Source organism: Chiloscyllium punctatum, chromosome 1 (genome assembly GCF_047496795.1).
Source record: "Chiloscyllium punctatum isolate Juve2018m chromosome 1, sChiPun1.3, whole genome shotgun sequence".
In the NCBI taxonomy this organism is placed as follows: Eukaryota; Metazoa; Chordata; class Chondrichthyes; order Orectolobiformes; family Hemiscylliidae; genus Chiloscyllium; species Chiloscyllium punctatum.
Window position 1 is genome coordinate 161,951,289 of NC_092739.1, and position 26,188 is coordinate 161,977,476.

A 26,188-nucleotide genomic window follows, 5' to 3' on the forward strand; every position below is an offset into this window, starting at 1 on the left:
TGGACAAGTCCCCAGGTCCGGATGGGATCTGTCACAGGTTACTGAGGGAAGCGAGAGAGGAAATAGCTAGATATCTTTGCAGCATCCTTGAACATGGGGGAGGTCCCAGAGGACTGAAGAATTACTAATGTTGTCCCCTTGTCGAAGGAGGGTAGCAGGAATAATCCAGATAATTACAGACCTGTGAGCCTGACATCAGTGAAAGCAAAGCTACTGGAGAAGATAAAAAGGGATAGGATATATACCCATTTGTAAGAAAATAGGCTTATCAGTAATAGGCAACATGGTTTTGTGCAGGGAAGGTCATGTCTTACAAACCTAATAAAATTCTTTGAAGAGGTGACAAAGTTGATTGATGAGGGAAGCGACGTAGATGTCACAGACATGGACTTTAGTAAGGCGTTTGATAAGGTTCCCCCTGGTAGGCTGATGAAAAAAGGTAGTGTCGCATAGGGTCCAGGGTGTTCCAGCCAGATGGATAGAGAACTGGTTGGACAACAGGACACAGAGAGTAGTAGTGGAAGGGACCTTCTCAAAATGGAGACCTGTGACCAGTGCTGTTTGTGATATACATAAATGATTTGGAGGAAAGTGTAGGTTGCCTCATTAGCAAGTTTGCAGATGACACTAAGATTAGTAGAGTAGTAGATCGTGCAGGGGGCTGTCAAGAGAATACAGCAGAATATAGATAGATTGGAGAGTTGGGCAGAGAAGTGGCAGATTGGGTTCAATTCAGACAAATGTGAGATGTTGCATTTTAGAAGATGCATTTCAAGAGCGAACTATGCAGTAAATGGAAAAGTCTTGGGGAAAATTGATGTACAGAGAGATTTGGGTGTTCCTTGAAAGTCGCAATACAGATTAGTCGAGTAGTCGAGAAGGCATGCCTTCCTTCATCAGATGGGGTATTGAGTATAAGAGTTGGCAGCTGAAAATGTGTTGCTGGAAAAGCGCAGCAGGTCAGGCAGCATCCAAGGAGCAGGAGAATCGACGTTTCGGGCATGAGCCCTTCTTCAGGAATCTTGTAGAGGGAGGAAGAGAGCTTCTTCAAGGAAGGCACCCTTGCAAGAGGATTCGCAGTAGGTTAAAATCTTCGAGGAGAAAGTGAGGACTACAGATGCTAGAGATCAGAGCTGAAAATGTGTTGCTGGAAAAGCGCAGCAGGTCAGGCAGCATCCAAGGAACAGGAGAATTGACATTAGGGCTCATGCCCGAAACGTCGATTCTCCTGCTCCTTGGATGCTGCCTGACCTGCTGCGCTTTTCCAGCAACACATTTTCAGCTCTGATCTCCAACATCTGCAGTCCATAAGAGTTGGCAGGTCATGTTACAGTTGAAGAAGATTTTGCTTAGGCCATATTTGGAATACTGCATACAATTCTGGTCACCACATTGCGTAAAGGATGTGGATACTTTGGAGAGGGTGCAGAGGAGGTTCACTAGGATGTTGCCTGGTATGGGCCTGCTACCTGTGAGGAGAGGTTGAGTAGATTAGGATTATTTTCATTGGAAAGAAGGAGGTTGAAAGGGGACCTGATCGAGGCCTACAAAACCATGAAAGGTGCAGACAGAGTAGATAGCAAGAAACTTTTTCCCAGAGTGGAGAAATCAGTTATGAGTTCAAAGTGAGAGGGGAAAAGTTTAGAGGAGATATATGTGGAACTTCTTTATGCAGAGGATGGTGGGTGCCTGGAATGCGTTGCCAGCGCAGAACGATAGCATCACTGAAGATCTATCTAGACAGATATATGAATGGGCAGGGATCAAAGGGATACAGGTCCTTAGAAAATAGGTGGCAGATTTAGATAGAGAAAGTGGAGTCGCAGGTAGATAGGATAGTGAAGAAGGCATTTGGTATGCTTTCCTTTATTGGTCAGAGTATTGAGTATAGGAGTTGGGAGGTCATGCTGCATCTGTACAGGATATTGGTTGGCCACTTTTGGAATATTGCGTCATTCTATTTCCTTTTTATCGGAAGGTTGTTGTGAAACTTGAAAGAGTTTGGAAAAGATTTACAAGGATGAGTTACAGGGAGAGGTTGAATAGACTGGGCTGTTTTCCCTGGAGCTTGGGAGGCTGGGGGGTGACCTTATAGAAGTTTATAAAATCATGAGGGGCATGGATAAATAGACAAAGCCTTTTCCCTGGGGTGAGGGAGTCCAGAACTAGAGAGTAGAAGTTTAGGGTGAGAGGGGAAAGGTATAAAAGGGTCCAAGAGGCAACTTTTTCACACAGATGGTAGAATGAGCTGCCAAAGGAAGTGGTGGAAAGTGGTATACAATTGCAGCATTTATAGGCATCTGGATGGGTATATGAATAGGAAGGGTTTGGACGTATATGGGCCAACTGCTGGCAAATGGCATAAGATTAGGTTAGGATATCTGGTTGGCATAGAAAAGTTGGGCCGAAGGATCTGTTTCCGTGCTGTACATCTCTATGATTGTATGACCATAAGTATCCACTCCCTCTACCACCGACACCCAGTAGTAGCAGTATGTACTATATAGTGTAGAGATTCACCTAAGATCCTCAGATAGCAACTTGCAAATCCACAACCACTTCTATCTGGTAGCACAAGGGTAATAGATATAGGAGTAAATCACTATCTTAATGTTCCCCTCCAAGCCACTCACCCTACTTGGAAATATATCATTATTTTTTATTGGAAAGTTAAAATCCCCTACCAAAGCTACGCTATTATTGTAACAGATAGCTGAGATCTCCTTACAAGTTTGTTTCTCAATTTCCCTCTGACTATTAGGTGATCTATAATACAATCCCAATAAGGTGATCATCCCTTTCTTATTTCTCAGTTCCACCCAAATAACTTCCCTGGATGTATTTCCGGGAATATCCCCCCTCAGTACAGCTGTAATGCTATCCCTTATCAAAAATGCCACTCCCCCTCCTCTCTTGCCTCCCTTTCTATCCTTCCTGTAGCATTTGTATCCTGGAACATTAAGCTGTCAGTCCTGCCCATCCCTGCGCCATGTTTCTGTAATTGCTATGATATCCCAGTCCCATATCCCTAACCATGCCTTGAGTTCATCTGCCTTCCCAGTTAGGCCCCTTGCATTGAAATAAATGCAGTTTAATTTATTAGTCCTACCTTGTCCCTGCCTGCCCTGAGTGTTTGACTCACTTCTGTTCTCAACTGTACCAGTCTCAGATTGATGTCTTTCCTCACTATCTCCCTGGGTCCCCCCCCACCTTACTAGTTTAAATCCTCCCGAGCAGTTCTAGCAAATTTCCCTGCCAGTATATTAGTCCCCTTCCAATTTAGGTGCAATCCGTCCTTCTTTTACAGGTCACTTCTACCCCAAAAGAGATTCAATGATCCAAAAATGTGAATCCTTTTCCCATACACCAGCTTCTCAGCCATGCATTCATCTGCTCTATCCTCCTATTCCTGCCCTCACTAGCTTGTACCACTGGGAGTAATCCAGATATTACTCCCCTTGAGGACCTCCTTTTTAAATTTCTACCTAACTCTCTGTAATCTCCCTTCAGAATCTCAACATTCTCCCTTCCTACATCGTTGGTTCCAATGTGGACAATGACCTCCTGCTGGCCCCTCTCCCCTGTGAGCACATTCTCCTCTGGGACTATGGCGACTTTGCTTTTATCACAATGTGTCCACCTTCTTGAATGATGACTGCTAACCAGCATGACAAGCTGCCTAGCTCTGTGCCCATACGAAGAAGCAAGGAAGTTCAACAGTTCTATGAGCTTTTCAGCTCTGGCTAAGGGGACAAAGTTAAAAATTAGCTATGAAATGAGCATCCAAAGCAGGCACTAGGAGAGCGAATGAGCAACCCTGAGATGCACCAGTTTCACCAGTTTTCTCATTTCCCCATTCCCTGTCTTATCCCATATCCAACCTTCCAACTTGGCACCGCCCTCATGACTTGTCCTACCTGTCCATCTTCCTCCCCACCTATCCACTCCACCCTTCTCTCTGATCTATCACCATTGCCCTTCCTCCATCCTATCTCACTCTCAGCTACCTTCCCCCCAGCCCCACCCCACTCCCATTTATCTCACCACCCCCTCGGCTCACAGCCTCATTCCTGATGAAGGGCTTCTGCCCAAAATATTGACTCTCCTGTTCCTCGGATGCTGTCTTTTCTGCTGTGCTTATCCAGCACCACACTCTTGACTCTAATCTCCAGCATCTGCAGTCGTCACCTTCACCAACCCTGAGATGCAGCCTTTTCCAATCCACAAGTGGGATGCCAGTCCCTGCACACATAAAATCCTTACAGCAGAATTGCAATGAAAGGTGCCTACTAACTGTAATATGTGGGGTTACAGTGCAGAACCACATGAGAAATGTGCCATGTTGATGTGGTGAGACTGACACATGTTGGATGCCAAAGCTAGTGGATGTGTTGCATGCAATCTCTGCCCTTGGAACACACCCTGAGACATTGATGTAGGGTAACAAGGTGACAATGCAGAAGAGCAGGAGGCTGGAAGAACACAGCAAGCAAGGCAGCATCAAGAGGTGCAGAAGTCAAAGTTTCAGATATAACCCTTCTTCAGGACTTGGGGTGGGTGTGGGGGGAGCTGCAGATAAAGGGGGGAGGCAGGGGCAGGGTGGTAATGTGGGGATAGTTGAAGACAGGTAGAGGGTTGGTCAATGGGAGGAATGAATCCGGTTGGTTTCAGGGAGCCGTAGCAGGGAAGGGGAATGGCTGGGAAGGGAATTGGGGGATGAGGACGGAAATTATTTGGAATTGGAGAACTCAATGTTGAGTCCTCCGGGCTGTAGGGTGCAAAAGATAAGTTATTCCCCCAATAGGCATTGTGTTTTGCTTTGTCAATGGAGGAGGCCAAGGCTGATCATGTTGGAGAGGGAGTGGTTGGGAGAATTGAAATGGGCAGTGACTGGGAGGTCTGGTCAACCCCTGCGGACCCGGCTGTGATGCTCAGTGAGCCGTTCCCTAAGTTTACGTTTGGTCTCCTCTATCCCCATTTCACCACCCTGCCCCTGCATCTCCCTTTATCTGCAGCTGTCCCCACATCCACCTGCAGTCCTGAATAAGGGTTGCAACAGAAACGTTGACTTCTGCACCTCCTGATGTTGGCTTACTGTGTTTTTTCAGCCTCCTGCCTGTCTACTTTGGATTCCAGCAACTGCAGTTTTTTTTTTGTCTCCAATCTAGAGGAGCAAGCAGTTAGCTGGAATTGTCAGATATCCACTCTGACTTTCATGTTAGGATTTTCTGCTGTCTACTTTCTATGGGTAACATAGGAACCTGCATCTTAATGAAGTGGGATTCAGTGTAAATAAGGGTGAAAATGAGCAATCGTCGCCATTAATAGGAATCTTGTAATTCTCTAATGAGAATCTCATCTTGACATCCAGAGTTTTGTTGGAAAATGGGACATTTTGCTCCTGATGTCAAAAATGGTGTTGTTTGACATCACATGTAATTATGTGAGATTTCTCACCAGAGCCTACCATGTTCAGGGCCCAATAAGTTTCCACCTAGAATTAATTCCAACTGTGGACTTTCAACTTTCCACCCCCATCTCACACAACCTAAAAGACTGTAAAACCAGCATTCCACATAATCCTGTATGTTCCACCCAATGAGTGAAAATTAGCCCCATTAAATCTAGTAGTTTAAGTCATCCCAGCAGTCTAATATATTAATATCACCTCCCAGGACATACAAATCTATGAGTAAGAGCAAAAACAGAAAAACACTGCATCTGTAGAGAAAAATAGATCTTTGATCTGTGCTGGAGGTTACCCATAACAGCGAAGGCAACAGTTGGGCATTACAATAGTTCATGTGGCTTTAACCAAGTAAAGCTGAAGAAATCAGCTAGATGTAGCAATGTTTGCATGAATGAATAATAAGTTTGGTTCACCCGTGATGCTGGAATAATTTATTGAAGTTCTTCAGCCTCATGTATGAAAAATAATCATGAGTTCCAAGCATGCCCAGCACCCGTGAACTTGCATCTCAGCATAATTAATTCTTTAGGAAGTTATGAGAAAAATTTGAGGAGGAAAATCATGGAACCAAAATATTTTAAGATAGTGAATCCTGAAAACCATATGAAACAGCAAAGGTTGTTAGCACTCATTCAGCTGAAAAATGTGATTCTAAATGTGGATGAATTAAACATTGACCTTTAATAACACTCATTTATTTCTACCCTTTCAGATTACTGTACTCACCAGCCAGCCTGGGAAGCATGTGGTGAAGCAGCTAGAGTTAGGTCTCAGTGAAACAGATTTAGTTAGCCTTAGGCGATTACAAGTACTGCATATTTCCAGATGTAACCCAGTGGAATTGATGGACATGGCGTGGAACATGGAGTCAGCCCTATCTAGCAAAGAAAATAATCTTGATGGTCTGTACTTACAAGTAATTGGAGCCTGTTTTATTAAGTGATTGGATTTTTGTTTACAGTTGTTATTTGTCCTTACCAAATTGTTAAAATAGGTAATTCAGTAAACATTAAAATTGAGATCTTGTTGATCTGTTTAGCTGAGCAGCACATTATGATGTATTTACATATTCAGTTAGCAGGTAATCTTGATATCCTGATTCCATTATTTTTACCACCTACTCATGACATAACAGGCTAGGATTTTACTTGGCATAATAATACAAAAAGAGTGAGAGCAAATTGTCAGCACATTTTGCATCTCTCTCCATTTTTATTTTCACTACTGTAATTCATTTAAAACATTACCATCAGATGGTCCAGGCAGATTCATAACCATAGTCATGTTTTAACCTTCTCTAAACAATTTGTATTACTTAATATGCTTAATATTGTTTGCTCCTTTGGGTTTCTGGGATAAAGAGATAAATGCTCCTTCATTTATAGTTTGAAGATGGGATTTTAGACTTATTTTTCTTTCTATTTGCTTCCCTCATCTGGAAATACCAGCCTAAAACTTTGGTGCACAGCATCTAAAAGCTTGAAATCATTGAAATGATTCAGATGTCTGATCTGTGCCTGTTTGGGCAGTTGGGGTTAGATATGGTGTGTCTCTGAAAGATAGCCAGCATCTCCGAAAGAGATGGTACACCCCTAGGTGAAATATGGCTCAGAACGATTCAGACATTGTTCCAGGTTCTTAAAATATATATTAGGGCTGCTCAGGCAAGTGGGACACATGAGAAGAAAGACCTTGTTTCATCTCAGGATCAGAAAGTCCTCCAGGTAATACCATTACTGTTAGTGGGAGGAAATCAGAGAGGAGGAAGGAGGCCCAACTTTCAGGATATGTTTGCCATGCTGTAAAATATCCTGTGATTTCATTATAGCTAATCTCTTCTCACCGCTCCACATGGCCACAACACTCACAACAGCTCACCTGCTCTGCTTCTCTTGGTTCATCAGTGGTTATTACACCACACTTAACTTCACATCTGACTCACCGCATGTTCAACTGTCATCATTGTTGAATATCTCACTCTTCATCACACATTTTTCATACTGCAAGTCAACTATTTAACCATGACAGGCACAGCGTGTCACAAGACTGCCAATATGACACTTTCTAACACTTTCTTCCTTATACTGCATAATTCCAGATGTAACCCAATGGAATTTAAGAATTTGGCAGGAAAAACAATGTATGTAGGCTCACCTGTAATCTTCACCAGGATAAAAGTTGTTTTTCAGTGGCCAATCTGTAACGTGATTGTTTGGTTCCAACAAAGACAACTACATAATGAAACAAAGATGTATTAAATAGCTAAGGTTTTCCTTCAGAGGTTGATTTCTGTAATCTATTCATCTAGGAAGATGTCAGTATCCCATTGTTACTGTCCATTTGTTTCTGAATGAAGTGCAGTTTTCACCTCCATTCTTTGACTTAAAACTATTCTATTTGATCAGTACTTTACACCCTCGAGACGTTTCTGACATTGGGTTTGACTTATTGCCCCTCTACTGCCCCCTGTTAACATGTTAGAAGGCTTGTAAAAGGCAGCATGCGACCTTCTCACTGATTCCATTCTGCCCCCATTCTGAATCCCATTTTACTGTGGTTCGTGGAGGCATGAGGCAAACTGCTCACTTTTGAGGCCATTGTGGTTTTGAAGTGAGGTTTCTCATTCCACTTCTGCTGATATTTTGCCCACGGCAGATTGCCTGAGCTGGCATCATGCGAGGCCAGGGGATCTTGCTCTGGAGGTCATCTATGGATATTCCTCATGTACCATACAGAGATCATTACTCTCATCCTGGCCTCTGAGACACAGCCTCTAAATCCCCTTGCTGGAGTATGCCATACTGTGGATTTATCTTGAAGTCTAACCCCATAGCTTTCCCTTCTTCAGGGACTGTCTATGGTCCCACCAATGGCCACTGCTCCAACCTGGCACTGCTGGGATTACAGAGCTGACAAATAATCAGATTCTATAAGGCAGTACCTCCTTCCCCAATGGGTGCAAAAATTCTCAACTAATGCTGTTTCCAGTGTAAAGTGGCTGCTGGGAAGCTAACTTGTTCTTAACAGTTCCCTAACAAGTTTTTAATCAGGATAGGTTGGGGACAGGGAATATAGTCCATCATAAAATCTGTCCATTGGTTTTGCTGTTAAAGATTAGCATTCATCCAGGATGCTATGAATGACTCTTATCTCCTTTTCTTTGATAAGATTACAACAGTACTGCCCGCTCCTTTTACAGTCTCAGTGAATATGATTGCAGTGTTTTTGCACAATCCACCATTCACATAAGACCATGAGCTGATTAAGCAATTTCCAGACTTGATGGTGCACTTCAAGGCCACCTGATGAAAAGTGAAATTTATTTTATGTATTATGACTGTATTTGACCCAGATTGAGTTGGCTGGACCATCTAATTTTACCACAGAAATATTCATTTGCCAGTTGTTGGTAAACGGTTTTATGCTGGTAAATATTATTGTAGATAACTTAAAAGTGATTACCACTGGTATTGCTCCAGTTAATTATTTAATGGATGCCATTTTTACTGAATAGAATGCTCCATACTGGGGACAGACATCGATCTGCAGACAGTTGAGAATGACGCAATCAGCCTGGATAGTTTCTTCAAGAGTTGGTTACACAATCATGGGACGGACAAGGAGCATCTTCACTTGCTGCTTCCAGCAGTATGTCTTCCCAGCTCTACAGGAAGAAGTAATCAGTGCTATGAGTGCTATGAGTGATGACTTGCAAAGATGATTGATTAAAGCTACATCTTAGAGTTGTTTCGATCATGTGGAGGATTTCAGAATTCAATATACCATAGTATAGAAATATACCCTTAGTAAAGATAGTATCAAGCAGACTATAGAACTAGTAACAGGCTACTAGGGTCAAGATTGAGGGTGCCAAGAAAATCTTATCATTTTCATTTGTTAATTTTAAGATTAGAAGATATATCAGGTTTAGAGTAGCTGTGCAATCAAGCTCACCTCAGTCTTATCTCAGGCTAACTTCTGTAATCCTTTGCTTAATTAATAAAGAAAAATAAACTGAAGCAGAGGTTTTTGCTAAACCTTTCTCACTGATTAAGACTGAATTGGCATTATTTTTACCATCTTTAAGATTTTCCTGAGGTAAGGACCTAAAGCAGATTTAAATCCCACTTTTAGTGCCTTGGTAGGTAATCTTACTAGTGCGATTCTGTCAGTAGCCCCAGTAGGAGAGAAGCGCATTTCTACTGTTGGTACGAGAATAACATGGTACGTCTAGGTTGAAGATGTGTGAAATTCATAACTTTTTTTGTTGCCACTCCTGCCAAACCATTATTGTGAAAGCGAGAATCAGTGAACCTGTGGCAACATCAGCTCCAGGGCAAAGTGTAGAAAATGTTTCACTGAAAGTCACCTGTAAAGATCTGCCAGGCTACATGTGCAGATTGAAGTTCATTCGGTACTGATAAGATTCTCTTGGCCCCCTCAATCTTGACCCTAGTAGCCTGTTACTAGCCATTAACTTACCTGGAGGGTGAACCTGATTCATTATTCTGTAAAACACCCCACATTCAAAGCTACCTCTGCTTTAGGAAGGAATTTCAAGGCTAAGGAGAAGCTACAGAACAGATTTGTTAAAATGGGGATGGGGGATCTTATGTTATGTGGAGAGGCTGGAAAAAGAGAGTTTCTTTCCTTAGCGAAGAAGTATTTACGAGGAGATTATATAGAGGTTTGGAAAAGCATGCAAGTTTCATATAAGCAAATAAAGGAAGATGTTTCCAGTGATAAGACGATCCACAGCCAGAAGAAGTAAAGAATGATATACAAAGACAGACATGATAAAAACAGATTCAAAAGAGAATTCAATAAATACTTCAAGTAAAATAATTTACAGGACTATAGAAAAGAGCAGGGTAAGTGAAATTAATTGAGTAGCTCCATTAAAGAATGGCTTCTTCCGTACTGTACCATTAATGATTGTAAGGACAATGCTAGAATTGACCTCACCAGATCAGGGCAAGAGAGTAGAAAAAAATTAACCAGGAAAACCATTTCTAAACAATGGCCAGAATGGCCATGGGCGGCATGGTGGCACTGTGGTTAGCACTGCTGCCTCACAGCGCTAGAGACCTGGGTTCAATTCCCACTTCAGGCAACTTAACTGTGTGGAGTTTGCACATTCTCCCCGTGTCTATGTGGGTTTCCTCCCACAGTCCAAAAATGTGCAGGTTAGGTGAATTGGCCATGCTAAATTGCCCGTAGTGTTAGATGTAGGGGAATGGGTCTGGGTGGGTTGTGTTTCGGCGGGTCAGTGTGGACTTGTTGGGCCGAAGGGCCTGCTTCCACACTGTAAGTAATCTAAAAAAAATTGCAACTCTGTAGTTTCCAGCTGAAGACAAGTTTTATTGCTAGTCTGTGATGCATGCTCAAGGTCAATATTAATTTTCTGGGTCTGACACAAATAATGTTCACTCTAGCCCATGGAACCATCTATCCCAACATAAGTCAACTTCTACAAAAAGGGGAGATGAAAAAGATCAAAAAATGAATATTACTTTTGAAGTGATGATTATGATATATGAGTTTGTAGTGACCTTATTTATCTTAAATTAATCATGTTTTCTTCAGTTGTCAGATTTAGATATATCTCCCTGTTCTTTATTAAACTAGGAGGAGAAGTTCTGTTTTTGGCATGAAGCTCCCTAATGGTAAACATAAATCGAAGAACCAGGGCCAATTATAACTATTTACTATTCACTGTTTGTGCTCAGGGACTCTAAACTTGCAGTAGAACTCTGCAGAATGACGTCCCTGGAGAAGTGCTTAACCTTGAAAACATGCAACTGTTATGCTTAGAGACTGATAATTAGTTATTAATAAGTGTCACTAGATTTATTGTAAATGTAAGCAAATATGTGTGTAAAACATCTGATTACATCATTTCACAGCAAACAGTTACAATCTAAGACTATTATGTCTTATAAAAAAGATTGGTAATCATTTGTAAAAAATTCAGAGTTACAGCATATTGACTGTAAGTTAATTAATTATTGTAAATAGAATTTTTAACTCATGCTGGCTACCTGAGATCTTTAATATCCCTTTTGGAAATATTATATTTAATAGTATAACTGCCACCATCTGATAAAACACATGATAGTAATCCTGTTATTTGCTGTCATAGCAAAATGGTGAATCCTTGTCGATAATTGTGAAAGTTGAAAAGCAAATATAATTGATTTTAATTAGGTTTTATCTTGTTCTTTCTACTTGGTTCTATTCAGACCTATTACATTATAAGAAATAAAAGCAGTTTCAGATCATTCAGCCCCTCTAGTTTAATCTGCCATTTGATACAATCATGGCTGATCTTTTACTTTCTTTTCTACCTGCTCTCAATATCCAGTTTTTTTTCCTGAATCATCAGCCTTGAATGTACACATCAATGGAGTATCCATAACGCTCCGGAATTGGGAGTTCTAAGAATTCATCTTCGGAATGAATATACTTCTCCTCATTTCAGACTCTTCTATCATAAGAATATACCCTCCATTTTCAGAACTCTGCATCCAAAGGAATAATCTTGTCAATGTCCATCTTGTTGAGCCTTTTTGTAATGAGCAACGAGAGAATAAGCAAGAAAGACCCAGCCCTGGCTCAATACCACAGATAAAATACAAAATGATCTGAGGCATAGATGGGATAGATTGTGAGAATTTTTTCCCAGTGGCAGGTGTCTTAAGATCAGAGGGCATAAGCTTAAGCTGAGGAGTAAGTAGCTTAGAGGAGATCTGCGGGGCGAAAACATTCACTCAGAGGAAATATGTAACATGCTGCCTGAGAGGTAGTGGAGGCAGGTACTCTCTCAACATCTAAGAAGCATCTGGATGAGCACTTAAAATGCTAGGGTAAAGTAGGCTGTGGACAAAGTGCAGGTAAATCAGATTAGTATAGTTTAGTGTTTGTTGGTCGACATAGATTTTATGGGTCAAAGGACCCGTTTCTATACTGTATGGCTCTGAGTTAACTCTAAGTCAGAGATATATAATGGCTGCTCTGCAAGCCGAGTACGTAGAGTTGTTACAGTCTTTCTCTTTAGTGGCAGAATATGATTATTTCCTTTGAGGCCCTGCTTGGGGCAATGGTATTAATCATGCATCCACTGACTGTATGATACCACCCATCTGGAAGCAAATTGCAGTTCATTGTCATCTCATTCTTTTTGCAAGAATGAACATTAAAATTATTGCCTCAAGCAATTGTCTCCATTTTTGTGTCAGACAATCAAATCCATACAGACACAATCTTAAAAGTGTCACCTATTTTTATCACTTCTGCATCACTTCACATAAATGATACTGGAAGAAAATGCTTCACAGCTGCAAATTTGCAAAGCTAACTATACGAATGCAAAGGTCTGGTCTGTGATTTCAAGGGTGATATTTTTGGGACAGATCGCATCATAGTGTCTGAGATTCACTGCCCCAATGTTTTGGACTAGCAGTTTGGATTTGCAACATTCATTTGGATAGTTACTTCTTATGGAGGCATGGCATTGGCTTCCTTGTGAAGCAATTAGAACACGTTGTGTTAGGAAATAACATGTTGCTTCATTGTGATTGACCTAAGCTTAGGAGTAGCATTACTGATATACTGTTCTATTTCTGACATTCTCCACATTCACATGGATGTGAATATAGGAGGTATAGTTAGTAAGTTTGCAGATAACACCAAAATTCATGCTGTAACAGACAGTGAAAAAGATTATCTCAGAGTACAACATGACCTTGATCAGATGGGCCAATGGACTAGAGTGGCAGATGGAGTTTAATTTAGATAAATGTGAGGTGTTATGTTTTGCTAAGGCAAATCAGGGCAGGACGTATACAATTCAAAAAGGTTCAGAAAAGATTCACAAGTGTTGCCAGGATTGAAAGGTTTGAACTATAAGGAGAGGCTGAATAGGCTAGGGCTATTTTCTGTGGGGTGTCAGAGTCTGAGAGATGACCTAGGAGGTTTATAAAATCATGAGGAGAAAGTATACGGTGAATAACCAAGATCTTTTTCTCAGGCTAGGGGAGTCCAAGACGAGAGGATATAGGTTCGATATGAGAGGGAAAAGATTTTTAAAAGGACCTGAGAGGCAACTTCTTCCCGCAGAGGGTGGTATGTGCATGAAATGAGCTGCCAGAGGAAGTGATGGAGGCAGATTCAATTACAACATTTAAAAGGCATCTGGATGTGTACAATGATAGGAAGGGTTTAGAGGGATATGGGCCAAATGCTGGCAAATTGAACTAAATCAGTTTAAAATATCTGGTCAGCATAGATGAGTTGGACCAAAGGTTCTATTTCTGTGCTATAAAGCTCTATGACTGTATGAGATGGAGCCTTCCTCCGTGATGAGAGCTGAGCAGTTCAAGCAGTGGGATCCTCCACCATCACAACAGGGCTGTATAGTAGTGTGCCTTTTCACAAACTTTCCAGAGTTTGTCAACTTATCATAGTTTGGGACTATGATGTTGTGGCCATCACGGAAACATGGATAGATGAGGGACAGGAATGGCTATTGGAGGTTCCTGGTTACAGATGTTTCAGTAAGATTAGGGAGGGTGGTAAAAAAGGAGGGGGGGTGGCATTGCTAATTAGAAATGGTATAACGGCTGCAGAAAGGAAGTTTGAGGGGGATCTGCCTCTGGAGGTAGTATGGGCAGAAGTCAGACATAGGAAAGGTGCAGTCACCTTGTTGGGTCTTTATTATAGGCCCCCCAATAGCAGCAGAGATGTGGAGAAACAGATTGGGAAACAGATTTTGGAAAGGTGCAGAAGCCACAGGGTCGTAGTCATGGGCGACTTCAACTTCCCAAATATTGATTGGAAGCTCTTTAGATCAAGTAGATTGGATGGGGCGGTGTTTGTGCAGTGTGTCCAGGAAGCTTTTCTAACGCAGTATGTAGAGTGTCCAACCAGAGGGGAGGCCATATTGGATTTGGTACTCGGTAATGAACCGGGACAAGTGGTGGGCTTGTTAGTGGGTGAACATTTTGGTGATGGTGACCACAATTCTGTGACTTTCACCTTGGTTATGGAGAGAGATAGGTGCGCACAATAAGGAAGATTTTACAATTGGGGGAAGGGAAATTACGATGCTGTAAGACAGGATTTGAGGAGCATACGTTGGGAGCATAGGCTGTCAGGGAAGGATGTGGTGGAAATGTGGAACTTTTTCAAGGAGCAGATACGACGTGTCCTTGATATGTATGTACCGATCAGGCAGGAAAGAAATGGTCGTGTGAGGGAGCCTTGGTTGACGAGGGAGGTTGAATGTCTAGTAAAGAGGAAGAAGGAGGCTTACATAAGGTTGAGGAAACAGGGTTCAGACAGAGCAGTGGAGGGATACAGGATAGCCAGAAGGGACCTGAAGAAAGGGATTAGGAGAGCTAAGAGAGGGCATGAAAAATCCTTGGCGGATAGGATCAAGGATAACCCCAAGGCATTCTATGTGTATGTGAGAAACCTGAGAATGACGAGAACGAGGGTAGGTCCGATCAAGGACAGTAGTGGGAGACTGTGTATTGAGTCGGAAGAGATGGGAGAGGTCTTGAACAAGTACTTCTCTTCAGTGTATTTACGAACGAGAGGGACCGTATTGTTGAAGAGGAGAGTGTGAAACGGACTGATAAGCTAGAAGAGATACCTGTTAGGAAGGAAGATGTGTTGGACATTTTGAACAACTTGAGGATAGACAAGTCCCCCGGGCCTGACGGGATATATCCTAGGATTATGTGGGAAGCAAGAGAGGAAATTGCAGTACCGTTGGCAATGATCTTCTCGTCTTCACTGGCAACGGGGGTGATACCAGGGGACTGGAGAGTAGCGAATGTTGTGCCCCTGTTCAAAAAAGGGAATAGGGATAACCCTGGGAATTACAGGCCAGTTAGTCTTACTTCTGTGGTAGGCAAAGTAATGGAAAGGGTACTGAGGGATAGGATTTACGAGTATCTGGAAAGACACTGCTTGATTAGGGACAGCCAGCACGGATTTGTGAAGGGTAGGTCTTGCCTTACAAGTCTTATTGAATTCTTCGAGGAGGTGACCAAGCATGTGGATGAGGGTAGAGCAGTGGATGTAGTGTACATGGATTTTAGTAAGGCATTTGATAAGGTTCCCCATGGTAGGCTTATGCAGAAAGTCAGGAGGCATGGGATAGAGGGAAATTTGGCCAATTGGATAGAAAACTGGCTAACCGGTCGAAGGCAGAGAGTGGTGGTAGATGGTAAATATTCAGCCTGGAGCCCAGTTACAAGTGGAGTTCCGCAGGGATCAGTTCTGGGTCCTCTGCTGTTTGTAATTTTTATTAATGACTTATATGAGGGAGTCGAAGGGTGGGTCAGTAAATTTGCAGATGATACGAAGATAGGTGGAGTTGTGGACAGTGAGGAGGGCTGTTGTCGGCTGCAGAGGGACTTAGATATGATGCAGAGCTGGGCTGAGGAGTGGCAGATGGAGTTCAACCCTGCCAAGTGTGAGGTTGTCCATTTTGGAAGAACAAATAAGAATGCGGAATACAGGGTTAATGGTAGGGTTCTTAGTCAGGTGGAGGAACAGAGGGATCTTGGGGTCTATGTACACAGTTCTTTGAAGGTTGCCACTCAGGTGGATCGAGTTTGTAAGAAGGCCTATGGAGTATTATCGTTCATTAGCAGAGGGATTGAATTCAAGAGTCGTGAAGTGATGTTGCAGCTGTACAGGACTTTGGTTAGGCCACAGTTGGAGTACTGTGTGCAGTTCTGGTCGCCTCACTTTAGGAAAGATGTGGAAGCTTTGGAGAGGGTGCAGAGAAGATTTACCAGGATGTTGCCTGGAATGGAGAGTAGGTCGTACGAGGATAGGTTGAGAGTTCTCGGCCTTTTCTCGTTGGAACGGCGAAGGATGAGGGGTGACTTGATAGAGGTTTATAAGATGATCAGAGGAATAGATAGAGTAGACAGTCAGAAACTTTTTCCCCGGGTACAACAGAGTGTTACAAGGGGACATAAATTTAAGGTGAAGGGTGGAAGGTATAGGGGAGATGTCAGGGGTGGGTTCTTTACCCAGAGAGTGGTGGGGGCATGGAATGCGCTGCCCGTGGGAGTGGTAGAGTCAGAATCATTGGTGACCTTTAAGCGGTATTTGGATAGGTACATGGATGGATGCTTAATCTAGGTTAGAAGTTCGGCACAACATCGTGGGCCGAAGGGCCTGTTCTGTGCTGTATTGTTCTACGTTCTATGTTCTATGTTCTAACTTAAAAGCTTCCTCTTCATCATATGAACATCGATGTCAAATGTTGGAGGTGATACCAAATATCCTGGAAGTTACCATGACTCTTCAATACAAATCTCACAGTCTGAGTGAGTCCTTCCAAGGTCCTCAGGATGTAAAAATGGTTGCTGCAGGATAAGGGATATCCTGCTCGAAACATTGGTTGAATTCAGAGGCTTGTCCAAGGAATGTAAAGATGTATCCTGTACTGCACACCATCCAGCCTAAAGTGAAGGTGAAACTGGAAAGGCTAGTGAACCTGAGAGTGTTAGAACTGGTAAACATCAGTGAATGGACCACTCCGATCATCCCACTCTTAAAAATAGATGGCATAGCGGGGATTTGTGGTGACTTTAAGGACATGGTCAACTCAGCCCTCTGTGTGGATAAATACCTACTTCCATTAAGGACTAGCTGGCTAGGGGAAAGGAATTGTCAAAAATGGATCTGTCACGTGCCTACTTGCAGAGGGGGATTGTGAAGAAGCCTTGCCGTCGCTGATAATAGTGACACACAAGGGATTGTTCTGCTACAAGCAACTTTCCTTTGGCATCATGTCAGTGCTGGCTCCATTACAGAGGACTAAACTTTGAGTGGATGATATTTTGATTACTGGACCGTCCAAAGAGGAGTTTTTGAGAAACCCTAAACAAGTTGCAGGAACACGGCCTGCAAGGAAAAAGGGAGAAATATGAGTTTTTTTAATGTCTCCATAGAGCACCTGGACTATGTAATTGCACAAGGCGCCCAAGCAGATGAAAGCGCCCAAGGCCAGAGAATTTGTCTCAACTTAGATTGTTCTTTAAACTTGTAAAGGAGCTGGCTAAAACCCTGGATTGATTGCTGGAAAAGGGACCCAGGAATGTGAGAAGGCTTACTGGGAGGAGAGGCAAGTCTGAAACGGATTGTAAGTGTTGGCTCATTTCGATCCCAAATTGCCACTGTGGGTAGTGTGCAACACCTTGATTTCTGAGGTTGGCACTGTACTGTCACACATCTTGCTGAATGGAAAAGAAAGGTCCATTGTGTTTGCATCGAGGGCACTAAAGAAGATGGAGAAGTGTGTCCAAGTGGAAAAGGAATGATTAGACATTATGTTTGTTAAGAAGTTCACCTGCTTCCTTTATAGCAGTCAATTCCTGCTGCTGACAGACCACGGGCTGCTCACCTCCGTTTTTGACACATATACAGGCAAACCATCAATGGCTGCAGCATGCCTGCAGAGATGGGCACTGGCTCTGTCAGCCTACTCATATGAAATTAGATATTGACAGTCAGAGAAACACAGCAATGCAATTGTTTTATCAAGGTTACTACTGCTGGAATGGAGGGTCAGGGTGGTAAGGTCGGGATAAGTAAACACAGGTAGAGGGTACGACCTGGTTGGTCAAAGGGAGGAATGAATCCATTCGGTGGCTGGAAGGAAGGGTTGATGAGAGGAATGGAAGGGGAGGGGCTGGGAGAACTTGTTGAGTTCTCAAATTTCAAATAACTCCCTTCCCATCACCCAACTCCCTTCCCAGCTCCTCCCCTTCCTTTCCATTCCTCTCATCGACCCTTGCAGCCACCAACCAGGTCGTACCCCCTGTGTTCACCTACTCCACCTCACCACCTTGACCCTCCCACCCCCTTTATCTGCGGCTCCCCTTACACCCACTCCCAGACCTGAAGAAGGGTTACATCCAAAACGTTGACTTCTGCACCTCCTGATGCTTGCTGTGTTCTTCCAGCCTCCTGCTTGTCTCTCTTGGATTCCAGCATCTGCAGTTTTTTTTTTGCCTCAGAACAAGGACACCTGGCATAGTGCGAATGAAAAAGTAGCCAGGAGACTATTTTGGAAGCTGAATGTGAACTCCCAGATTGAGGAGAAAGCTGGATCATGTAAATCCTGAGCATTAATAAGGATGGCGCCACTGTTGTCACCCCTTCACCCATGGGACTGGCCTCAGCTGCCATAGCAGCGGATTCACATTGATTTTGCAGGATCTAGAAGGACAGATATTACTAGTGATCACAGATGGCCACTCCAAGGGACAGTCATGAAGTCAGCATCAGCAGAAGCAACAACAGACTGACTGAATTAAATATTTGCCATGTTCAGGAACCCTGAACAAGTCGTAAATGACAGTGGTTCACAGTTTGTGTGCAAGCATTCAAGGAGCACCTGGAAGATCAGAGTCAGACATATAAAATTGGTTTTGCATCACCCTGCAACAAACAGCCAGGCAGAGAGACTTGTACAAACATTGAAGTAGTCCTCACAAATGGAAGGTTCATTAGGACGGTGACTCAACAAGTTTCTCAGCATATATAGGAATACACCACATGCAATGACCCAGTGTTCACCAGCTCCTTAATGTTCAACCATCAGTTGAGAACCATATTTGACTTGCTGCAGCCAGAAGAGATCAGAGAAGAGGCAGAGCAAAACAGGAATGACAGATTGTCAGAAGGACAGGAACCTCAATGTTGAGAGTAATCCAAAGAGAAGAGACTGTGTTGGCTCAGAGTTATACATCTCTGGAAAAGTGGATTTCAGCAATAGTGGTGACTCAAACAGGACCGATATTAAACACAGTACAGGCTAGGGAATGATCCGATTTGGAGGAGACACACAGACAGCTAGTCGCCACACCTCACCAACTGGGGGAAGTCCCTCAGAATATTGAGCTGGTCCAGATAGGTCCAGTGGTGTCAACAGTGTCATCTGTCTTCGAGCCAGAATTTGCTGTTCCCAGGAAGAAGTCAACAGCGATGACATAGGGCAACAACAGTCAATTTGGAAATTTAAAATTCTGGCTGGTAAAAACAATGACTGCAGATGCTGGAAACCAGAGTCTAGATTAGAGTGGTGCTGGAAAAGCACAGCAGTTCAGGCAGCATCCAAGGAGCAGTAAAATTGACGTTTCGGGCAAAAGCCCTTCCCTTAAAATTCTGTTTGCCTGTGGAAAACCAATTTACCTAATATTTCTGAAGGCATGGTATCCATCATGAAACTGTTTATCTGTGTTTTACAAAATATTACATGAATTATCAGTAATAAATGGTTAATTTTTGTTTAAGTTATAAACTTGGAGTGCAAGATTTGTTATTCTAAAGTCTGGTTCAGAACAACTGAGCAATTTTGTGAGTCATTGAATGTGTTAATTTCACATTAATGTATTGTGACACCAGTGATAGTCTGGCTTGGGTTTAGATTGCTATCCCTGTGGCATAACACCAGCCTAGTCCTTTTAGAGTTTTATATGAGATCCGTTCTCATTCTTCTAAACTCCAGTGAATATATTCCTGACTGTTTTGGTCTCTTTTCATAAGTTAGTCCTGCCATCCTAGGAATCAGTCTAGTAAACCTTTATTGCACACCCTCCATGGCTAGAACATCATTCTTCAGATAAGGAGACCAAAACTGCACACAATACTCTCTTTACTCAGCGGGTTGTGAGTTCATGGAATGCCCTGCCAGTATCAGTGGTGGACTCTCCCTCTTTATGGTCATTCAAGCGCGCATTGGATAAGCATATGGAGATTATTGGGCTAGTATAGGTTAAGTAGGCTTCGGTCAGCGCAACATCGAGGGCCGAAGGGCCTGACCTGCGCTGTATTTTTCTATGTTCTATGTTCTATGTAATACTGCATGTGTGGTCTCATCAAGCCCCTGAACAATTGTAGTATGGTATCTCGGCTCCTATACTTGAATCCTCTCACTATGAAGGCTGACATACCATCTGCCATACCGTTACATATCCTTACATCTGTAATGTCAAAATAGAGTTAAGTAATGATTCTCACATGCACAAACTCACTCTGTCTCACTCTCCTGCACATGCACACACTATAGGTTTATGGAGTGAATTTATATTTACAGAATTGTACTTGCATATACATTCTATTTTGTGCAAAAAATGCATAACATACAGGCAGTCAAACCATGTAATATTTTGTAAATTCCAGTTTAGAAATAGAACCAGTTTGACTCAAGATTGGGACACAGATTGGGGTGGCACGGTGACTCAGTGGTTAGCACTGCAGCCTCACCGTGCCAGGGACCTGGATTCGATTCCAGCCTCGGGCATCTGTCCGTGTGGAGTTTGCACGTTCTCCTCGTGCCTGTGTGGGTTTCCTCCAGGTACTCTGGCTTCCTCCCACAATTCAAAAGATGTGCAGGTCAGGTGAATTGGCCATCCTAAATTGCTCGTAGTGTTAGATGCTATTATATTTAGTGTTGTTATAATAGTGTTATATTTAGGGATAAATATGGGGTGGGGGAATGAGTCTGGGTAGGTTACTCTTCGGAGGATCAGTATGGACTTGTTGGGCTGAAGGACCTGTTTCCATACTGTAGGGAATCTAATCTAATCAGACAGACTTTAACCTCACACCTTTAATGCATTGTCTGAGCTGAGATGGCACCTTTTGTTCTTAAACCTGAAGTTATCTTGAGAATGTGACTTAAAAGAAGTTCTGGGATTTACATATTAAAGAACAAACACGATCAAACCCAGTCAAAAAGATGAAAGACTTAATCTAGGTTAGTTCAATATATCATTTCAGCTTCATGACACTGAAATTGTTTGCTATAAGTTCCGTCCTAATGAACCTTCCATTTGTGAGGCCTACTTCAATGTTTGCTTCACAACCACCTGATGAAGAAGCAGTGCTTCAAAAGCTAGTGCCTCCAAATAAATCCATTGGACTATAACATGGTGTTGTGTGATTTTTAACCTAGTGATAAGTAAGGTATTGTTGGCCTCTGTAACCAATGTCAGTGCCTTATTAACCTAACAAACTGTGTGTATCAGTGATGCCTGATTCTCAAAAGAATCCAGAACTGAGGGCATAGTTTCAAAATAAGTGTGTCACGTTTAAGATGAAGATGAGAAAGACTTTTCAATTCATTCATGAGTGTCACTAGCTAAGTGTCACCATTGTTAATAGCTAACCCGAGAATGCAACTTTAAGAAAAAGGTTTTGTGATTTACACATGAAAGAAGTGAAACTATCAATGTATTCTAACAGATGAAAGGCTTAACAGACAATCAATGTTTCAATATATAATTTCAGTTACATCACACTGCAAATTTTTGCTATATGTTATGATCGAGCCCTCCACTATCACCTGATGAAGGAGTGTCGCTCCGAAAGCTATTGTCCTTCCAATTAAACCTGTTGGACTATAACCTGGTGTTGTGTGATTTTTAACTTTGTACACCCCAGTCCAACACCGGCATCTCCAAATCATGACGAGCTTTTATTGCCCATACTTAATTGTCCTTGAGAAGGTAGCGATGAACTGCCTACTTGAACTGCTGCAGTCCATGTGTGGTAGGTACATTTGAGTGCCTCTAGGAAAGGACTCCCACACTGAAGGAACAATGGTACAGTTCCAAGTCAGGATAGTATGTGGTGGTGATCTCATGCAATCCTTGTCTTTTAGGCAGTAGAGTCAGGGGAAGGAATAATGGTGAGTTGTTGCAGAGCACATTGTAGAACCTGCATACTGCCGCCATTGTGAATCAGTAATGGAATGAATGTTGAAGGTAGTGGATGAAGTGCCAGTCAAACAGACTGCTTTCATCTGGTTGCTATTAAGATTCTTAAATAGTTTTGAAGTTGAACTTGTCCAGGTCAGTGTGATCATTCCATTACACTCCTGGCTTGTACCTAGTAATTGGAACACAGGTTTTGAGGAGTCATGAGGTAAGTCATTCACAGCAACATTCCCAGCCTGACCTGTTGTTTTAGTACATATAGCTGGTTCAATTCAGTTTCTGTTCACTGGTAATCCCATAATGTTGAAAGTGATGGATTCAATGTTGGATTCTCTCTTGTTGGAGATGGTCATTGCCTGGCACTTGTGTGGCACAAATGTTCTCAGAGGATCATTAGTATTTAGAATTCTGTCCCCAGCAAGCAGCAGAGGCTGGGTTGTTTGACGTATTCAAGGCTAGACAGATTTTTGATTGACAAGGGAGTCAAGGGCTGAAGGGGAAGACAAGAAAATGGAGTAAAGGCCATAATCTGATAAACCACAATCTTATTGACTGGAGGAACAGGTTTTGAGGAATCAATAGACTTCTTATACTCCTATTATATTCTTATTCATTTATTTTCACAATGTTACTCCACTAGATACCAGTGTGGGTAAGGTATAGTGAACTATGTGCAAATATAATGTGGTTTATATTATTTATTTATTTCTTATAGCCTGTCTAAAGTGTGATGTTCAGGAGAGACTCATTAGTCCTGCCCTCCTTCCTGGACCAACTAGCTTAACTGAGAAAACCGAAAGTCTCAGGGACTTCCTGAACACAAACAAAGCCACAAACCTAGGACCCCTGCAGCACAAACTTCAAGTTATAAAGTAAGTAGGCTTCGTCTCCTTGGACTATAAAGTACTGCATGCAGTTGTGGTTAAGGTATTAATGGAAGGAATTGGTGTCCCTAAAGGAGATCTATGTGAATATTGCCAGGAATTGTAGCTGAAGAAAAATGGATAAACTATTGTTGTTTTCTTTGTAACTCAGGGGAGGCTTAATTGAGGTGTAAAAATATGAGTGACCTAGATATTGGACAGGAGGGGACTATTTCCAAGAGGGAGAGGCCAATAACCTGCAGATATAGATTTAAAGTAATGGGCAAAAGGAGACTTCAGGAATGACAGCATCTGAAATATTAAAAGTACTTGTGGTACTATAACATCAGTTCTATGAGCCAAAAGCTGGAGATTGGGATAATTACAACTTGTTGATTAAACTAGATAACTATTATTCTGACCTGAGGTGGATGCGATGAATAACTTCCTCCTATCCCATGTGTTTCTATGTTTTTTATTTTTATCAATATAGGACAGTTTAATATTGAAGTTTCTACTTTAGACCATGAAGATACCCCCTGCATATTTCTGTAATATTCTGTAATATCTACCATTGCTGGTCATGTTCCCTTTTCTCTGTTTCTTAAACAATTCCTTACAACTTAGCTTTTTAAATGAAGAGTTTAACCACCTGTCCTAATATCTTTTCTCTGACTTGATGTCAAAGTCTAATAACCTAAGTCTAAGTCAAAGTCTAATTATTGAATGCACATTTCTCAACTCAGAATCAAATAGTCAAATTTCCAGGTCTAGATGCTTATTAAAATGCTTACCTTATAGGGCTGTGAAATCTGATGGTGTTTGTGAATCTGTATTGTATGGGCTCCCACTTATCATCAGACCCACAAACTGTTGGAGACTGGACTGGGATGAACTGGAGATAAACCACCAAAACTTTCACGCGCTCTGTCACAGTTTGAAGGTAGGAAAGAAAAGCACAAATCTGTCACGAAGTACAAGTTACACAAGTAGAATAAAGGTAGGAAAATAATCTTTTGCAGCTGCAATTGGAAAAGTCTGAAGTTAATTTCATTATTGCATTTTTTGCTTACCTTTTGACCATGTCTAGTAGAAAGCATGAGTCATTGAGTCATGGGGTCATAGAGCTGTACAGCATGGAAACAGACCCTTCAGTTGATTGCGTCCATAGAACATAGAACAGTACAGCACAGGAATGGACCCTTTGGCCCATGTTGTTGTGCCGAACATGATGCCAAGTGAAACTAATACCTTCTGCTTGCCCTTGGTCCATATCGTTCATTCCTTGCATATTCATGTGCTTATCTAAAAGTCCCTTAAATGCCTCCACCACCACCCCTGGCAGTGCATTCCAGGGTCCTACCACTCTCTGGGTAAAAACTTGCCCCTCACGTCTCCTTTGAACTTTCCCCCCTCACCTGAAATGTATGCCCCCTAATATTAGACATTTCAACTTTGGGAAAAAGATTTGAACCTATCTCTGCATCTCTTAATTTTATAGACTTCTATCAAATCTTCCCTCAGCCTTTGCCGCTCCAGAGAAAACAATCCAAGTTTTTCTAGCTGCTCCTTTCTTGCTCATATCTTCTAATCTAGGCAGCATCCTAGTAAATCTCTTCCGCACCTTCTCCACAAATGTGGCAACCAGAATTGTGGCCTAACCAAAGTGGTAACATGACATCCGGAGTCTTGTACTCAATTCGCAATCAATAAAGGCAAACATGCTACACACCTTCACTGATGAACGGCTTTTGCCCGAAACATCGATATTCCTGCTCTTCGGATGTTGCCTGACCTGCTGTGCTTTTCCAACACCACACTCTTGACTCTAATCTCTAGCATCTGCAGTACTCACTTTCACCCTATCTTACTTACCACCCTATCTATTTGTATGGCTACTTTCAGGGGGCTATGAACTCGAACCCCAAGATCCTTCTCTACATCAATGCTGTTCAGAGTCCTGCTATTAACTGCATACTTTTCCTTAACATTTGACCTCCCAAATGCAGTACCTCACACTTACACAAATATAACTCCCCTTATTGGAACATGCCAGTCTTGAACTCTTATCAGCAAGTTCTTAAACAATTCCCACCTGTCAAATTCTTTCCTGATGAAGGGCTCATGCCTGAAATGTTGATTCTCCTGCTCCTTGGATGCTGCCTGGCTTGCTGTGCTTTTCCAGCACTACACTCTCAACCCATATGTCAAATTTAGACTTGCTAATTATAGCTCCTCCCAATTAACATTGCCTAGCTCCTGCCTAGCACTAATGTAATTTGCCTTCTCCAATTTAGTACCTTTCTGCAAAGTCCTGACTTAACCTTCATAGCTATCTTAAAACTTAAGGAGTCAAGAATGTGGTACTGGAAAAGCACAGCTGGTCAGGCAGCATCCGAGGAGGAGGAGAATCAGCATTTCGAGCATTAGCTCTTCCTCATGAATAAGGCTTGATCTCTCTGCCCCCTTGGCCCACAATCCTCATTCCTGATGAAGAGCTTATGTTTGAAACGTCAATTCTCCTGCTCCTCAGATGCTGCCTGACCGGCTGTGCTTATCCAGCCCCACCACACTCTCGACTCTGATCTTGAGCATCTGCAGTCCTCACTTTCTCCTCCATAAAACTTAAGGAGTTGTAATCACTGTTTCCAAAATGCTCTCCCACTGAAAGGTTAGTCACCTGGCCAGGTTCATTAGCCAAAACAAGGTCCAGTATGGCCCTCCTCTAGTTGGACTATCCACATACTGTTTCAAGAAACTCTCTTGGATGCAACGAACAAATTCTGCACTATTTAGGCCTCTTGCTCTAAAGGAGTTCCAGTCAATATTGGGGAAGTAGAAGTCACCTCTGTGACAAAACTGTTTTATTGTATCTTTCCATAATCTACCTACATATTTGTTCCCCAGTCTCTCAGTAGCTATTGGGGGGCCTATAGCATAATCCTATCAGAATGATTGCACTTATTTTTGAGCTCCACCCATCTTGCCTCAGTGGATTATCCCTCCTGTATGTCCTCTCTATGTGCAGATGTAATGTTCTCCCTGATTAGTAGTGCAACTCTTCCATCTCTTTTACCTTCCTCTTTATCTCATCTAAAACAATG

The 26,188-nt window shown here is 42.3% G+C and overlaps 1 protein-coding gene across 1 annotated transcript in view; it reads left to right on the forward strand.

Annotated features, from left to right (window-relative positions):
• The window catches only part of m1ap (meiosis 1 associated protein), a 64,036-nt gene that overhangs the window by 12,256 nt on the left and 25,592 nt on the right, over positions 1-26,188 (forward strand). Inside the window, exons 3-6 of the mRNA XM_072575740.1 lie at positions 6,183-6,372; positions 8,985-9,155; positions 22,937-23,093; positions 23,886-24,027. Of these exons, the coding sequence (XP_072431841.1) occupies positions 6,183-6,372; positions 8,985-9,155; positions 22,937-23,093; positions 23,886-24,027 (660 nt within the window). The remainder of the gene's footprint in view (positions 1-6,182; positions 6,373-8,984; positions 9,156-22,936; positions 23,094-23,885; positions 24,028-26,188) is intronic.